The following is an 18,618-nucleotide window of genomic DNA, read 5'->3' on the forward strand; positions in this document are numbered from 1 at the left end:
TGGATCAGGAAACTAATTGGAGTAGGAAATTTCTTCAAAGGGTTCTAGGTACCAGCTAAACTAGCTTCTTTTACCAAACAAGAAATATCTGGGGAGACAAGTATTAAATGGTACCTCATTTTTTTAGTACTTAATTGTAAGAGAAACAAGCCATATTATAGGCTTCATTATACAACATCAAGATCTAGAGCTCATATATTTAATTAGAACACCTGATACTACTCAGGCTGTTTATAGAAGTTCATCCTAGAGGAATAGGCACAAACCATGGTTAAGCTGCTTGGTTTAATTTTTTTTTAGCACTTGGAAAAAAAAATGTACAGTAGTTTGAACACTTAGTCTTTGCAAACCTCCATTGAGGTCAAAGATTTCATTCATACATACAAAATTAGTTTACAAATTTTTTTTTTGGCAATTTCATCTTAGTAACCCGTTTTATCCTATTGCCATTGTCCCAACCATTGAAAAAGTTTACAATAATTTACATAGAAATATTTTCAAAGTGCTTAAGAATAGTGATTGTTCTCTGGGATATTTACAGATGGCCTATACAACGTATGTACAGGTGGTATACACTATAGAACAAGTTTCGTTGCTGGAATATGGCTTTCGAGGGAAAGTGCATATTTGGCCAGAGGTGGCAATACTGTCTAGAAATTCAAGGGTTACAGATACTTTTGGTAACCACATCCAAAACTGAAGGAGAATGTGGATGGGAATATTTACAAAAGTAATATAAAAATGATTAAGTATACAAGCTTGATCCACGCAAAGATATCTCGATGTTCTTCCAGATGGGAGGAAGAAACAGGCTTCAGCTGTTGGCTTGGTTACCATTCCAAAGTGAGGGGTTTCACTGGTTCAGACCTCAAAGGTCGTGACTTGTCTCAGAAGTCAGGCTAGATCATCGTCTGTGCTTACAACTGATATCTGTGGAAGAGAAAAAGCATGGAGTGAGTTTGGTGATTCCTTTGCTGGTAGCAACTTCATTTTCTAAAGCAAACCTTGTTTTTGAGTTGTTCATTCAGAGACCAAAGGTGCCCAGAAGGGAAGCCAGACCCCAAACTGTACTTAGTTGCATCACTAATGCATTTTAACTTGAATTCAACTATATTTACTGGGTAAACAGAGAAAATAGTGTGACTGATTCTGCCTATTCTCCTGAATGACCTTAGATTGTGGATAAAAATGTGAAAAGACACACATGTGGCATGAACTGACCACCACTCTTGCTTCACCAGAGCTCTGCACTTGTTTTGTTCAGACTGTTCCAAAAGTGAAGGATAAACACTCCAGGTTGGTTTCAATTGAAGATCAAGCCACTGACTCCAGTGTTGAAAGGAAAGATAGCTCTGTGAAGTGGGATAGGTGATTTTCAAGCATCTGGTCATTTTGGCTAAATGAACGTTGCTCAATACACTGACTTTAAGTCAACCACCCTATAGGCACCTGCTTTAAGTCCAAAAAGGAGATCTTTGGTTCATGCTAATATTTACATGTAGTTTCCATAACCCAAAATATCTTAACTTGTACAATGATGTTCTTAAGTTGACTTGTCATTCTGTTCAGGGCAAACAGTTGTCAAATGACTTAAATTCTAACAGGCTAGACTGTCTAATCTTCAGGGAGTAGATGAAGTACTGAGTTGACCAAAACGTTTGTTTGGGTTTTTCGATAATAGCTTATGAAAAACCCAAACAAACTTTTTGACCAACCCAATATTTGGTGACTCTATGGTTCTAATGGCTCTTTCCAGCCCAGGCAATCATAGCTTGTGTTGTGGTCTCCTTTCTAAAATGTCTGACTGCAAGTCATGTACATAAAGAAACAGAGCTGACTTACTGCTGGGTACGTGTGTCCAACAGAAGCACTGTGTCTACCAATGTCTATTGATAGGTCCTCTTCAGTGGTCTTCAAGTACACAGGATTGTCAAAGTTCATGCTTTTCATGTTCTTATGTTGCCAATTCCGCCACATCAAGTAGCCACCGACTGCTGCCATTGCTAAGAGCACTGAAAAAAAGTTAGAAGGTGCCTAAGCAAGGTCTAGTCTCAAAACATACAAAAAAGGAGGATGCTAAAGAATCCGTGATTGTTAACATTAATAAAATCTTCATGTTTTAGGAAGCTGGGATGACTAAAAGTTAGAATATAAATGGGGTGGGAGCTTAAAACAAGTTCAGACCAGAGGTTGTGTTGTTCTATAGACTCTGATGCATAGCTAGACACCTCCGTCTGGCCAGGTGTGGAGTCCTTGGCTCCTCTCCAGGCTGAGTTCAAATTTCAGAAGCTTCTGGAGAGGTCTTCAGATGGAGCTCCTGGTGAGTTCGCTAAGCTTGGAATCCCATAATTTAGGATAAAGAGACCACTGTAGCATAGTGCCTTACATTTCACATGCCCTAGAATAGTGTTAGAGGTTCTTCTCTCTGGGCTTGAAAAGGCTTAACTATTTTTAATGTACCTTCTATAACTCCTCAAGAAATCGTTTAAGAATTCATGTATCTCCTCTGTATGAAGCATTATACATATTTCAAAGGGGAACAGAAAAGTGCTCTTCACTGGAAGGGACTTATTATGAAAGGGGATAAAGCCAGACAAACAACTCTGAAGTAGAAAGCAGTGAGCACCTTGAACATAACAATTGAACATTCATGCCTGCCAGTTGCTGTGCTAAGGACACCACCGTAGAGAAGGTTATGGACTCTTAAATGAGCATGCCAGCTTGGGGAGGGAGCAAAGGTGATTCAGTGTCCGCAGTGCAGTGACAGTACAAGGAACTATGGGAAGGGCATCTCTAGATGAACTAGAAACAGCCATCCAGTACCTATGAAGTTCCTTGGATCCAGATTTGTGGGGAATGTACTTACAGAGGGGAAGGATGGCCCAGGCAGCAGAAGTCCCTTTAGGGGGAACAGTGACCTCCGATACTGCTGTGGTCACATTGATCCCTACAGAGGAATAAAGGAAATCAGTTTAGAAGGATCTGAATTCAGACTTAGAAATTCACCCACCTGGTAGAGAGCCTCATGCCCTCTTGCATCCACCATTGCTGTTCAGTATCTACTCCAACTGTATACCAAGAACAACTGGTCTAGAAGTATTTGTGAGTCTATGTTATAATAGCCATTTTACCAACAGCTCTCTCACAGATGCCTTACTAAGTCAGGTCAGGCTAAGAGCTGCAGGTTCTAAGACTTTGGAGTTTAAATACAGGTTACCAGTTAGGGGCAGAACGAGGAGTTAAAGGCTGCATTAATGATGTAAGGGACAGGTACAAAGAGTGTGGCTGTTAGTTGAGATTAACCGTTTGCGGTACTGAACCCAATACCTCCAGGAACTAGTCCACTAGTTGGAGAAATTTCTGCTGTGTTGGTATCTTTTGTCTCATTGTAATTCACAGTAGTTGCAGTACCTGAATTATAAAATCAAGAACCTGGTTAATGCCAAGGTTCCAGAGTGGCTAGCTCTTTAGTCCAGACAAGCCATGTGGTGGCTTATTTTAACACTGGGAAATTGACAAACCACTGGTGAACCGAGTTGCATGGTAGATGTGTTAAAACTAAGGGAAACCTCAGCAAAACCACAGATATACAAGTCTTTGGGCAGAACTGTAAGCACTGGGAATTTGACAGTTTGAAAAGATATACAGCCACACTTACTGACCTCTCTAAGCAAAGTCCCAGGCTCCTGGAAGTTGCAAGAAATGCTCTCAAAACCATATTACCAGGCATACTAGTCTCACTGTCAAATTGTTTTGTAATTGCTTTCTCAGTAAACTGAGCTTGTCCCTGCAGGGACGCAGTATCATGCTAATAAAAACCTCACATTATGAGATCCTTATTCACAATATGTAAGTTTTAACTTGCCACTTAGTCAAAAGCTAAGAACAGGACACCAAGATGCAAGTTTCATTCAAGTATGAGTTTAAGATAATGTCACCCACTGGGGCCAGAAGTTTTCCTGGAACCCTGGCATTCTTTAAGCCTCATTTCAGACCTCTCTCTCTGGAGAACAATGTTAAGACTTTAAGAATCTGCAAGTTGGCTGGGTCAGTGCTGTTATGGGACTAGTTGGTACAAATCGGTATAGTCACCTATAAACTCATCTTATGTGAGTTAGAAGTCAGTCCTCAAGGAGTGACATGAACTGTTGGTGTGTAATGGTAGCAGATATGTTCTCTAATTTATTCCAAGAGTGAGTTAAAACAGAATTCTTAAAATCCAGGCTAGTTTTTATAGCTAGTGTTTTATCCTGTTGCCTGTTGTAGGTCCTGCTTATGGTTGAAAAGGAAAAAGCCTTACTTTGGCACTCTCGGCCATTGTCCTCTAGATTGTATCCATTGGGACAGGAACAGGTGTATTTTGGAGAGTGGTCATTAATCTGTGGGGCTGGCAGGCAGAGGTATTCACATCCTCCATTCTCCATATCTTCTTCACACCAGTTTTTACCTATTCAGAAAGAAAAGTCTTTTCAAAATGGGTCTTCCAGTGCTTGCTATACATAAAGCTTGGTTCTAGATGCTGAAGACATGAGTCCTTGTCTCTAAGGATTGCTCTGTCATCCCCTAAAGTTAAGCCAATACTCATGAAGGATAAATAGTAGGAGTACAGGCAGCATGCTCAAAGGACACACAGAGCCAGAGAAACTTCTTGCAAGTAGGAAAAGAGTTATGCTGTACACAGATGTATGGAGGGAGGAGGTGGGGAAAGGAGGTGAGTGAGCAGACCTGGCTTCACTATCGGTCCAAAGCTTACAGCAAAGGCTCAGAGGAAGGAGAGAAGCATGCTCTTCTGGCTTTGTCTCACTCCCATGGAATGGGAGGAACCCAGCTATGCGGAGGCTTAGAGGTTTCATTTAGGCAGAACCAGTCACATATTCTGAGCAGGAGACCACATGACCAGATGTGTTTGAGCATCTATACAGTTCCATACAAGAGGTGTCATGGTGGAGAGAGAGGGAAAGGTGATGGCATAAAAGCTACTCTGGAGGCTTAGTGCAATAGTTGTAGCAAGAAGGAATGAATGCCAAGGGGGATGGAAGGGATTGATATAAAAGTCAGGAGGCTGACAGTTGGGAGGGAAGCTAAGAGCTGAAGTTCTGAAGCTCTTGGACCTGTAAGTCAGACTATACTGAGCACCAGGTCTGAAGGGTTAGAGGGAGGATCCAGTAGGGGGAAATTTCCATCGTGGGGTAAGTTGAGTTGCTAGGGAGCTGCTGATACCCAGAGGGCACTGTGTCAGGCTGCTGCCCTGAAAGTAGCCAGAGGGGCTCTGCTTCCCCACGATACCTGATGGTTGTACAAGTTCGTGATAGACAATGATGTCCTGGGCATCATTAAGGTTGTTAACTAGAGTGGCCAGCTCCGAGCCAGTGAATTTATTGGCACCATAGACTGCTTCATTTTCCCCATCTATCCAGTAGACACGATCCTAAAACAGAACCCCCAAATTAGTATGTACATGTAGGATCAACATGAGTCAGTCTCTAAGGTCATTATTATTTACTGCCAATTTAACGGATTAAATGTATTTAAGGCTAGGTTGGGACGTCAGATGTAAAACTCTAAGAGAAGCAAGTTCAGGTTCTTAAAATGCTATGAGGAATCAGCATGTCAATTGGCCCAGGTTTCAGGTGATGGCCCAGGTTTAGGTTTCTCAAGTCATGCCCCTCCATCCTTCCCTCCTTCCCCTATTCTTTCTCTCCAAGCTGCTACAGTAACTCAGAGGTATATGCTTAAATGTGAGACACACATCTTACCTCAAATATTGTGAGTGCCAGGGGATGAGCTAGGAATTCCAGAGACTTCAGGACTATCCTGCGATCTTGGCCGTTCAAATCCACGCTGGATAACATGTGTAATTTGGAATCCAGCCAATAGAGGCGGCCCTTTATAAGGTCTGGTAGGAAAAGAATGGTCAGAAGTCAGAACTGGTCTGCTTCCATTTAAAATATCTAAGGAATCCAGGACTCTGCTTTCACTGTTGCTCCTCTAACAGGGGTTCTTTACAGGGTCCCCCAAATCTTGTGAAGCAGCATGCAGAATCTGTACCCATATTCATCTGGGGGGACTCAAGGGGTACCTGAGATTGTCAAAGTAACTGACTCAAAGTGTTAGTGATATCATAGAAGTATTAAAAGAGGCCAGCATTTTGTTGTTCTCCCCTTAGGAGCCAGAAGTACCCTGAAATTCAGGAAATGTAAGGCACCAAGTCAGGAGTGTTTATGATGAGAGTTCCCCTAATACATGTCACAGATTAGCCCCAGATGGATAGAAAAGCTAGTAATTATGGAGCAAGTGATTTGTTAAGTCCACCATTCCACTTGTACTGTTTGGTTCTTCTCATCACAAATCCCCCGCTTAAGAAACAACCTTAGAGTTGTTTGCTGTAGTCCAGCATTTGCTACAGAGATTAGTAAAACTCTGCAGACAGTCGAATTGTGGTTGAGGAAGGAAGAACACACATACCCAGTGTAATTCCATTGGGCCATTGGATGTCCGCTGTCACCAGTGCCCGTCTGTCAAACCCATTCATCCCTGCTTTTTCAATTTTAGCTGGTTCACCCCAGTCTGACCAGTAAACAAAGCTGGGAAGAATTAAATTAGAAATCAGTTTCAGTGGTTTAGAAGGAATAAGGTTGTAGCTTGAGACATAAACGTTCAAAGAGTAAATGGAAAACTCTAACCACTTAAGGGTCAAAGTTATGTTCTGGGTAAACAAAAGTTAGCACTGGATCGACGAGCTCATTATTAACTATATTAAACTATGTAAGTCTGACATTAAACTTCAGCCCAAAGTCACAGGTTATATATTTCCTTTATGAAAGGCCAATGCTTTTAAGAGAGTAAAAGACAAGTATCTGGTAAGTTTTACAGACACCCAGGGCTGGGCTGTGTTCTAGTGAGGCTTCATGGGAGCCAATTGTGATTACTACAGCCTTGGTCAAATTGCTGATAGTTGCTTTCCTATATTATTTAGGGGCAATTTGGAGGAAGTCCTCAGTGAAATGTTTCTAGAGAGGTTTATTTATTTTCACTGGACTTTCAGACAACTTGCACACTTAGATGAAAGCCTAGAGATAACGTGGTTACCAAAATCCTCACAACTCATGTGACTACTTAGGTTGGATCATTCAGAGCTAACCTGATAAAAGTGTTCAGACAAAAATTAAATCACTTGCATTTAGAAATGAACCTATCTATGAAGCAGAAACAGACTCACAGACACAGAGACAGACTTATGGTTGCCAAGAGGGACGTGGGGGAGAGGAGTGGGATGGATTGGGAGTTTGGGATTAGCAGATACAAACTATTATATATAGAACGGATAAACAACAAGGTCCCACTGTATAGCACAGGGAACTATATTTAATATCTTGTGATAAACCATAAAGGAAAAGAATATGAAAAAGAATGTGTGTATATATATATGTGTGTGTGTGTGTGTGTGTATATATATTTATATATCTCCAGATATATATATATATATATTTCCAGGCAAGAATACTGGAGTGGGTTGCCATTGCTTTCTTTAGGAGATCTTCTCAACCCAGGGATTGAACCCAGGTCTCCTGCATTGCAGGTAGATTCTTTACCATCTGAGCCATGAGGGAAGCCCTACACACACACACACACAGCTGCATCACTTTGCTAAACAGCAGAAATTAACACATCGTAAATCAACTATACTTCAGTGTAAAAAATCACTTGCACAGAAGCTAGGTGCGCATAAGGGTTTAGATACAGCTTCGATGTATCTCAAATCAGAATTGTTGTTTCATTCATGTGAACCAGCAGTCATCTGCACAGGGACGGCCTGTAATATAGATGAGTCCATTTCCAGCTTGCTCAACTATGGCACCACTGACATCTTGTACTAGATAATTCTTTGTTGTGGGGAGCTGTTAAATCTTGGGATTTCAGTACTATTTTAGGCACAAGGAAAGCTCCTGACCTACACAGATAGCATCTGAAAGTCTATGTGATGAAAAACACAGAATACAAACCCAGACAACGGGTCCACAGCTATGGAGGCAGGCTCTCGCAAGTCAGAGTTAAACAGGAACTTCCTCTTGGCTCCGTCTAGGGTAGCTACTGAAATAGTCTTAGAAGCCGCATCAGTCCAGTAGATGGTCTTGTACACCCAATCAACAGCAATGGCTGCAGGATTATAGACATTGTCGATCATTTTAACATGTCTACCAACTTTGTCATCAATTGAGGCACTGAAACAGAATAGGTCACAAGAAATTTAAGAGTTTGACACCATCGGAGCCTGGAGAATGGACTTGCTGCTCACAAAATGGTCAACTACTTTGTTCAAAATGAACTCTAATAACCCCATAGTTCAACACTCAAATTATGTAACCATGCTGCTTACCAATTCCAAATTACTAACACTGTAGGTGATCTTGTTGTTGGTCTGCATTCTACTTGCAAGAACACCATACTCTTAAGTGAAGCTATTTGCTTCAGTAACCATCATCTGAGTTTCTACAGTTCCCATTAAGAAAAAGCTACCACTACCATTCTAGTTGTAGCAACTATGAACTAACTCAACTAACTGGAAAAAAAAGGGAGACCATCAGAGAAATTAAGACGTTACCTGTTATAATCTTATAATTGTAGCCATCGTTTATTTTACAGGTGATTGTTAGTTTCAAATGAGGAACAGATAGTAATTTAATAATTAAAGAATCAGTGTTTAGATTTAATGTGTATGTGTGCTAAGTTGCTCCAGTTGTGTCTGACTCTTTGTGACCCTATGGACTGTAGCCTGCCAGGTTCCTCTGTCCATGGGATTATCCAGGCAAGAATACTGGAATGGGTTGCCATGCCCTCCTCCAGGGGATCTTCCCAACTTAGGAACTGAACCCGCATCTCAAGTTTCCCGCATTGGCAGGTGGGTTCTTTACCACTAGCGCCACCTGGGAAGACCCTTAGATTTAACATTCCTGACATTCAATGCTAGACTGGAACTAGAGACGAGGGAAATTCCTCCAAACCTTCAAAAGGCCAGTGACAATGACTTAGACCAAGACTCCAAGAATGGAACTGTAAGTTACCTGAAGATGGCCTTTTGGCTTAGATCAGCCCAGAATAGTTTCTGAGCAGCAATGTCAGCATCGAGAGCCACAGTGTTTCTCAGCTGTTCAACTAGTTGGATATATTCTTTCCTCTCCAAGCCAATCTTCCTGATGTCTCGTCTATTGGTGAAGATCAGACTTGGCTCTTTGCCTGCAAGACAGGAGTCAGATTAATTTAGTTTTGCTGAAAGAAGACAAGGTCCTTCCAAGTTACTTCCTCCCAATAGAGGAGCACTTAAAAAGTGAGGGCACTGATGAACACTTCAGGAGTACTCTTCCTGAAGTCCATGCCCCTGGGCCTGCAAGCGCTTCCTACCGTTTAAGAAGGCAGTCCTTGGGTCACAGCATTCAACAAAACAGGGCAGCTGATGAATAAGTTACTTATTTGAATTGCACTCAAATTTTGAAAGCAGAGAATAAGCAGGTATTCATGATACACATGTAAAAGGAATTGACCAAGGCAGGCATCTGGGGTAATGATTTGCTATCTACCATATGCAATTGCACTGTGAATTTACTAGCATTGCTCTCAAGTACTATTTTATTTTCATATTTCATCTGGCTGTTGTAGTCACCAGCTGCACTTTTCATGAGCACTTGCTCATAAAGGTACTAGAGCAACACCAATCCAAGTCCATTTACCTACTGCCTTGCACACGCCCGTGGCAAGATCCATTTGATAACCACGACTACATTCACACTTGTAACCGCCTTTTAAGTTGATACAAATTTGACTGCAGATTCCCGGATTTTGGCATTCATCAATATCTAGGAGGGAAATTAGAATTAGTCTCGCTATTCCTAGATGACCTACAGAGATCTTCTGACCTTTCCCATCACCCCTGGGCTCAGGCTCTGTTCTTCAACTCACCTCCACAGGTTTTCCTATCTATGAGTTCAAACCCAGCTGCACAGTCACATTCATAGCCTATAACTAGGTCTTTGCAGATATGGGAGCATCCACCATTATTAACCAAGCATTCATTTACATCTGAAATAAAAAGGTAGTAGAGTTACTCAATACTCAAATTGATATTTGATCTATTAACATTTAAAATTCAGGCTATTTGTGATAACTTGTCTAGATAGTCTAGTCAAACCCATGATTTTTCAAGATCTAATAATGTGCCTTACAGATATACATCTCAGCCTGTATTGGGGGAATAGTAAACCCAATCTCTTGGCAAGTTAACAGTTGGTTAAGCAGTATTTAGTCAAGGTTCTCTATTGCTGACTGGTTATCGTTAAGGGGGTGAAACTATGAACTACTTTGTCAGCACTTTTAAGTCATAACATTTCACTTTTAAGCCCAGCAACTGAACCTAATTTATTAAAGTAGTTTACCCAGGCATTCAGTTCAGTTCAGTTGCTCAGCCGTGTCCGACTCTTTGCGACCCCATGAATTGCAGCATGCCAGGCCTCTCTGTCCATCACCAACTCCTGGAGTCTACCCAAACCCATGTTCATCGAGTCGGTGATACCCAGGCATTAGGCAGCTCCAAACTGCATTAGCTCTGTTGGGTCTACTTAACCTGCCCAACTCTGTCCTCACGCAATCCCTTCACTTACGGCATTCTTTCAAGGGCTCGTCACTCCAGTCCCTGCAGTCTTGCTCCTGGTTGCACACTTTACTGATATCAATGCATTCCCCACTTCTGCACTTGAATTTCCCGGGACCCAAGCACTGATTGACTACAAACCGAGACATGGAAGAGAGATTCCATCAGTGGGTGTGATCAGGGCAATCGCTGGACTAACAACCCACAGCCAGGGGACCCCTACCGTTCTTGCAGTTGACTTCATCAGAACCGTCCACACAATCTCGGATGCCGTTACACTGCCTGCTGCCATGGATGCAGCTGCCGTCCTCACACTCAAACTGGTCGGGCCGGCAGGTTCGGGAAGCTACAGGGGGAGAGAATGGCACAGGGTGAAGTCAGCCGAAATGTCCCTGGTGGATACCTGGGTGAGAAGTGAGCATGCCACACTGACAGGAAAGCGACTTACGACAGTTGACCTCATCGCTGCCGTCCTTGCAGTCGGGATCCCCATCGCATCGCCACTTCTTGTGGATGCACTCGCCAGAGCCGCACTGGATCTCGCTGGCTGGGCACCTGGTGTGGATCACTGGCTGGCGGCCACACTGCTCCAGAGACTCATCCGACTGGTCCGAACAGTCTGCGTCGTCATCGCACACCCAGCTGATGGGGATGCAGGAGGAGGTGCTGCATTGGAACTCGTGGGGACCGCAGGTCGGTGGGGCACAGTCCAGCTCATCGCTGCCATCACTGCAGTCATCCTGGCCATTGCACATGAAATTCCTGGAGATGCAGCGGCCACTGGAGCAGGTGAACTCATCAGAGCTACACGTTATGTTGCCTATTGAGAGAGAAGATGTCCCATTGAAAACTCATCAGGACTTGTCCTTTCAAGCCTCTTGTCCCCAAATCTAACATGCAGGTCATGGATCATGAACCCCAGCTTTCTGGGGTTTCTGCTGGGGTTTCTAACTTAAAAGCGAAAGTTGGATTATATCAATATTGCCCAGAACACCAGGAAACAGCTTTAACGTGTAAAACAGGCAAGGACATTTGAAGAGGAACAGAAATGAAGGAATGAGAAAATAGATGAAGACTATAAATTCATTTGGGATGAGAAGCATCTTAAAGGGACAGCAATTAATAACTTAAACTGTCACAAGATACCTCTTTGGGAAAGGTGGACATGAGTTCTCTTTAAATGGTTACACTGCTCATCAGGCCAGGCCACATTCTGAGCTAAGATGATCAGGCATCAGGTACACGAGCAAACATTCACTCCTAATAAGCATTTTGACACCATCACCAAAAAGAAGCCTCCATGTATTATACCACCATACACGGTTCCTTCTCTTTTGGTCTTTCCAATCAGAATCAGGAGTAACTTGTCTTAAATATTTTCAAGTTTTAGAAAGTCACTTCTGGGGCTAGAACTGCAATCTAGCAGCCAGGTGTGCTAATAATGATAAGCTAGTCAGTTCATACTTTGACTCAGATTCCTGCCAAATTAATAGAGGTCAAAATTTGGTGGTAATTGGGGTGGAGACCACGACTCTCTTGGGAAGCAAAGTCTAGATTGAAGAAGGAAACATTTGGCAGCTCCATGGCTTACCAGTACATAAAGCTCAGTTCTAGGATTCAATGCCAAAACTCATTGGACTAGGTGCAATGGTAATGACCTTGGGTTGTGACTTCTACATGCAAGACTGGTGTTTCAACCACAAGTGCCCTCAACTCATTGTACACTTACTGCATCAGGAGGCTTATGCCTGTCAAGCTCGGCAGCTGTGGTTTTAAAGGCCCTATAAAAAGGTGGATGCTTGAAAGAACATTCAACACAATGTCTGTTCAACCTAAAGATTTTCCCAGGGCCTCACCTTTAACATGGAGCATTTCATTACACGTTTTCCAAGAGCAGAAACATGAAAGGCTAGGAAACAGAGTTAGTTTTTACAGGTAGAAGCTGTGATAGGAGACAAAGGTACCACTGGTTGGCTAGTTTTCTTTGGGTATCGCCAGCAAGACATTAATTTGTCCTTCTGTGCCAGTTTAGCTTTTGGAAAGGTTAAAAGAGAATCTAGCTTGGGGGCTGAGGAATGCTTGTGTGAGACTCAAGTAATTTATGCCACTAGGCAGATCCAGTTTCGACCTGGGGATGTGTTTGCTGGCTTTAGTCTCCTCGTTTGACGGAGCCCAAGTGAGGAAGGCCCACGAGCTGCTGTCCTAACCGAGACAAGAGTTCACACAATTGCTGCTTCACTGAGCCACCTCTACATGGAAGTGCCTTGGAGGACTTACCTTCTTATTTCTATTTGCCTAGAACAACCAGCCAAGCAAGCAATGGTCAGTTACCATGCACACTTCTCTGAGTTTGAGGGCAGGTAGGAAAGACAAGGAGTCGAGCAGGTAGTGAAGTCACTAGAAAGCAAGTCAAGTCAACTGCACCTTCACGCCCACCCTTCTTGGAGCAAGAGGGTCTTTGGGTTAAGCCACTCAACACTGATCTTCTTACCACAGTTTTCTTCATCTTCTCCACTGTCACAATCATTTTCACCATCACACCGCCAGGACACTGGGATACATTGAGTGGAGCGGGCGCCACAGCTGATTTCATTTATGCGGCATGTTCTCATATCTGTTGATGACATACAGTCTCAAAAGAGCCTCCGAACTCATCAGCACAAAGCTGCTGCTCCTGTGCTGCCTGGGAGTGGTGAGATCTGTAACTCAGTGGCCGGGCACACAGCTGAAATTCGACTGACTAGCTGGAGCCTGGGCCGATCTTCCGTCGGCTCCATGGCCGGGGAGCCAGGCCAGCCTAGACTACCTGGCAGTCCCCCCGAGAGCCTTGACCGTGCTACTCCATCAAGGTTCTGTGGCGTGTGCACTCCTGGCTTTTGTTTTGTTTGGCATGGTTGGGTTCCTTGGCTGGCCTGCTCCTTGACCATTATGTATTTGCTGGGTATCAGGTGACACACCCAGATATTGGCAACTAATGCCAACTTCATTAAAAGCCAGATGGTCTAATACCTATGAAGTCTTCTTTTGCCTGAATTTCTTCACAGGCCTCCTTCAGATTGACATCTTGCGAAGTAGGGGCACCCTCTAATTCTTGACTTTACAGGGTCATCCCCCACTAAAACTTGGAGCTGGATCTTTATGGAACCCATCTTCACCTATGCTAACTCACCTCCTTTGGCCAGTGCTCTTATTGCTCACCTTACTTCTTGCCTGGAAAACTACAGTTAACACACGTCTCTTCCTTTTTGCTTAATTTTCCTTTGTAATCTTATATTCCAGACATAACCTTTGTTCATATTAGACTTCCACTTTTAGTGCTTTAACAGGCCTCTACTGCCTTAGAAGGAACATGAAAACTTTCTTCACCAGGATATGCAAATGATTCTAATTTATCTATTCCACATCATCTTCCTCTATGATCTCATAGACTTTCTCCTGAATGTCAAGCCTAAGGACACATGTGTATTTGCATACCTATGAAGTTTCTCTCATATAAGAACAAGCTGTAAGCTCCCTACTTAAATAACTTGAGGTTACATGTTTCTTAAAACCACTCATATCATCCTGTTTCTAGTCACCTTACCCCTTCAGCAGTAGATTTTTTTCTCATAACATGAGAAACTCTGCATCTAAAAGCTTATACTTGGCACACAGGGGACCCTCACATCTTGACTTAGCTTCCAGGACCAGAGTACCATCTGCTCAGAGTCATTATCATCGAACATTTGAAATCTATGCACCTAGTCAAGGAGTTCTTAAATCTTCTGGCTTCAGTCTTAAATGTTCAATAGTGAAGCTACCCAAGAGAATGTCAGTCTTGTTAAGATTAGGGAAAACATTCTTTAATGTTATTCGAGATTGACTGATAATGATCTGACTGACCTTGGAGTCAACTGGCCTAACTTTAAAGAAGGGCAAGGAAAACTAAGCAAGTTTTAGAGTATACAATACTTAGAGCTATGAGACATGAAACAGCTTGGGAAAGTTCAAGTCCAAAGCGAGTCACACTCACGGCACTGTTCTGGGCTTTCATCAGAACCATCTTCACAGTCGGGATCCCCGTCACACTGCCATCGATTAGGAACACACTGGCCATTGTTGCATACAAAGTCAGACTCGGCGCATGTCTTCTTCACTACAGAAGTGGATTTGCAGGGTTAAAGTTGAAGTCACTCACCCAAGAGCCCTACATTCCCATTAGGGGCACAACTGCATTTGAGATGCTTTACTCTAAAAATAAAGCTAAGCCAATTAGCAGTCAACTGCCAATATCCAGCAGGACCTTAGAAAAATCTTTTTTTCCCTCCTTTTCCCCTAGAGTAGGAAGGTGATCATTTGAGAGACTTGGAGGACATTGAGGTCAAGGGATCCGTTCCAATGAACTTCTTGCCCATTTTATAACGTTGAGATTGTGTAATAAGTTCATTCTTTTCATGCATTTCTTCCAAGTCATTTAAGTGCTTCATAAGTTTAACAGTCGAACATTTCATCTTACGACTGGCTCAGAGTATAACTGTTTTAGGGGCACCTTGTAACAACACATGGGTTTAGCACAGAGACAGAAGGCCAAGCTCCTGTACCGAATACTGTCAACCCTACAGGTCTATTGGGGCAGAGGAACCCAGTAGATAAGAAATAGAGGAAGCTCAGATCTGAGTGTAAGAGAAGTTGTATTTAGCAACCGAAGGGTGGGCTCACATCAACCAGCTAAAAGTCACTGAACTTAATATGGAAGCTGCCAGTCCTCATAACTGACTACCAGAGTTAAACAGCCTGAAACAAGGCATCAGTTCTGCTACTAATTCTTACTAGGGCACACTTTTCTCCTTAATTAGGGTGACTATGTAATTTGTCCAAATTGACACAGTCTTAGTAGAAAGAGGGTACTCTTATTTTTACCAGGAAGACAAGCATCATTCCAGGACTGTGCTAAGCAAAGCAGGCAGCTTGGTCATCCTACCCATGAGGAACTCCCTACCCAGGGAGTAAGAAGAGTCTTGACAAGGACCCACACAGGGCATTCCAAGAGTATCCTTCTTAGGTTATATTCTTCTTTGCCCCTGTGCCTATATGTTCTACTTGAATTTCCAGCTTAAGTCATTCTTTAACAAACATTCTGAATGGAAAATCAGCTAAAAGTCAACAATTTATTGAAAATATGAAAGAGGCCACTTCAAGTCAGGGGTTTAAGCCAGGTACAACTCTCAATTCAGAGTTCACTAAACCAGAGGGCTGCTCTGGGTTAGCCTCAGATATTGTTAATGGGGTGACTTCCTAGGTGGTACAGTGGTAAAGAATCCACCTGCCAATGCAGGAGACATAGGAAATGCAGGTTTAATCTCTGGGTCAGGAAGATCCCCCGGAGAAGCCAATGGCAACCCACTTTCTTGCCTGGAAAATCCCACAGACAGAGGAGCTTGGCAGGCTATAGTCCACAGGGTCGCAAAGAGCTGGACACAATTGAGCAATGAGCATTGTTAATGGAGAGACAGGATTATAGTCAACTTCTAGAACTCAAGATGGGATGATCAATTATGATGATCTGAAAAGGATTATTTATATCCTAAAATTGTGTAGCCAGGGAACAAGAAAGGCCATGTTACTTTTCAGATTCACACCTGCTTCTAAAATCACTGAAATGCTCAAACCCCAGTGTTCATGGTTTAAGTGATATCCAAGGCCCATCTTCTGAGCCTGTAGGAAGATGCCAGAGGGTCTCGGTTATTGTAATTCACCCTGTGATACTCTTCAGAAGTTGCAAAAGAGAGGGTAGGAAATGGTTATAAAGAGACCTCATGAATTTACAAAGTATAAGATGTTACAGGGATAGAAAAGATTGGTTGTATTACAAAGTGAACAAGAGACACACAGGGTCAGTAGATTGCTAGGGTTTCTCTCTCTCCATTCTGAACACAGACTGGGAGGGTAAAGATGGGCTATTTGAACTGGGCCTTGAGAGATGGATAGAAATTTAGATGTGTCACGGGGAAAGACAACTACTAGTTCCATCCTGAGAGTATCCGAGTTACTGATTTATCAGTTCAGCCTAACACCTGTAGAAGAATGAGTTACTGGGACTCATAGAACATGGCTTGTAGAATTCAAGTTGAAGTTGACTAAATATGCTAGTTGACATGCTTGAAAGAAAAATCCCTGCTAAAGTTGTAACCAAGTTCAACATCAAGAGGTTGGACAGGAAAAATAGGAAGTGGCTTTAGAAGTGTTAAGTAATTGTGTAGTCTTTCATGGCAGAACATCTCCAAATAAGCATTCACAGCTTCCCAAGCAAAGCTCCCACTTTCCTTCTCTACTCTCATACTTGGAAGGCAGAGACAAATTATGGCCAAGAATATATTTCCTTTCTCCCATTTTGAGTGATCTAGATTGTATGTATATCTACCTCCTTACCTCTTCCAAATCTTCCTGTGATGTAGCTAGAACTGATTGATGTGGAGACTATTTTAGGAAAAGCCAGTGATGACCCCTACAATGACTCAGGTTAGTTTCTACTGAGGTAGTCAGATGGTAAAGTAAGACTTCAAAACCTCCAAACATGGAGATAATAATTACTCTCTAAGAACAAAAAAGGGTTTTGCCAAATACATGGTTTAGAATAGAAGAATTGCTACTTACAGCAAGAGCACAATTGACAAGAGTGAGGTCCTTTAGTGAGAAAACTAGTGAAAGAATTATATTATCCAGGTAACACAGAAAGAGCATGGAGCTCAATATCTTATAGAGTAGATTAAGATCTTAGTGTTGGAATGCAAAGATGTAAACATGTCACATAGAACTATTCTTGGTCCTGAGACTGGAGATAAGCTTCTTTCCTGAGAGTGCAGAATGGACTTACTCTGCTTCCAAATGAGCTACTAATTTACATATTGGCAGGCAGGCATCCATGATACTGCTCTGAGAGCTCAAGCACAGGACAGCCTGCCAAGATGTTTATACTACAGAATTTCAGTAATGATGCATGAAGAAGTAGGCAAGGGCCTAACAAGATAGCAGTTGATGAAAACTACACTTAGCTTCTATTTTTCTTCCGTATTTTTAATTTGTATAGCAGATATCTTTACGTAATGTCTTTTAAAAGGTAAAAGACAACACTATCACCGACATTCACGAACAACCTTGTTTCAGCAGTTTAATGACATGGAACAAAGGGATCATAAAGCAAACTTAAGCTTGTATTCAAGGTCCCTAAATGCCATCATGACATGTAGTTTGCAGGTGTCCTGGCTTAACGAGAGTTCACACCAATTGCAAAAGCAGTCATTTCTCACAATAATCTTTTAATGGATGCTGATCAATGGGTATAATGACATATCCCTGTTTTCTTGGGGAAGAGAATGTCTTCCATCCTGTCTAGTGGTTTAAAATTAGCATCTCTGGAGAAAAGGAATTGTAAAAGAATCCTTATCTGATCTTTGATCTGGGCTGGCTTATGAGTTACTGGGACTCATAGAACATGGCTTGTAGAATCCAAATTGAAGTTGACTAATAGGTTAGTTGACTTACACTTAGCAACTAAATATGCTAGTTGAAGTTGACTAAATATGACAGGAATTAATTAATCTCTGAAACTGCAAGGGATTTCTTACTGTCCATGGCTTGCTTGTTGGGGGTCAAAACCATTTGAGAATTAAAAAACAGTCGTTTCTAAGCAATCTTCTGTCTCTATTCCTGGTCCTCCCCTCCCTTTCCCTAGCGTCCTACACCAAAAGTTTGCCTGATCTAAGATCAACCAGGTCCTTTCATTTGAAAGGAACTCCACTTTGTGTTCACGATTTCATACTCAGGTCAATAATCTCACACACTCAGTTGTACTCCTCCTAGACCAGAAAGTATAGAATCTTTGGACTCTGTTTCAAAGCAATTCTTAAGAGTGGATTCAGAATCTTGACACATGTGTAGAAGCGAAGATAACATTGTCCTCTTTCAGTAAAATGCACGAGTCCTAGTGAGGAGACAGG

At 42.3% G+C, this 18,618-nt stretch overlaps 1 protein-coding gene across 5 annotated transcripts in view; it reads right to left on the reverse strand.

Moving 5' to 3' along the window:
• Nucleotides 1–266: 266 nt before the first annotated feature.
• Nucleotides 267–18,618, reverse strand: part of VLDLR (very low density lipoprotein receptor) — a 31,191-nt gene continuing 12,839 nt past the window's right edge. The window contains exons 3-19 of one of the 5 annotated variants that reach the window (XM_081502655.1): nt 14,655–14,777; nt 13,134–13,256; nt 11,091–11,462; nt 10,866–10,988; nt 10,653–10,775; nt 9,955–10,074; nt 9,726–9,851; nt 9,063–9,234; nt 8,004–8,222; nt 6,466–6,584; nt 5,757–5,896; nt 5,287–5,428; nt 4,301–4,447; nt 3,328–3,411; nt 2,867–2,947; nt 1,843–2,012; nt 267–930 (exon numbers count right to left, since the gene is read on the reverse strand). In XM_081502655.1, coding sequence (XP_081358781.1) covers nt 895–930; nt 1,843–2,012; nt 2,867–2,947; nt 3,328–3,411; nt 4,301–4,447; nt 5,287–5,428; nt 5,757–5,896; nt 6,466–6,584; nt 8,004–8,222; nt 9,063–9,234; nt 9,726–9,851; nt 9,955–10,074; nt 10,653–10,775; nt 10,866–10,988; nt 11,091–11,462; nt 13,134–13,256; nt 14,655–14,777 — 2,420 coding nt within the window. In that variant the 3' untranslated portion in view covers nt 267–894. The remainder of the gene's footprint in view (nt 931–1,842; nt 2,013–2,866; nt 2,948–3,327; nt 3,412–4,300; nt 4,448–5,286; nt 5,429–5,756; nt 5,897–6,465; nt 6,585–8,003; nt 8,223–9,062; nt 9,235–9,725; nt 9,852–9,954; nt 10,075–10,652; nt 10,776–10,865; nt 10,989–11,090; nt 11,463–13,133; nt 13,257–14,654; nt 14,778–18,618) is intronic. The other 4 variants (XM_081502675.1, XM_081502664.1, XM_081502685.1 and 1 more) reach the window with 4 other exon arrangements.

This window comes from Giraffa tippelskirchi, chromosome 1 (assembly GCF_054371585.1).
Source record: "Giraffa tippelskirchi isolate mGirTip1 chromosome 1, T2T-mGirTip1v1.2.pri, whole genome shotgun sequence".
In the NCBI taxonomy this organism is placed as follows: Eukaryota; Metazoa; Chordata; class Mammalia; order Artiodactyla; family Giraffidae; genus Giraffa; species Giraffa tippelskirchi.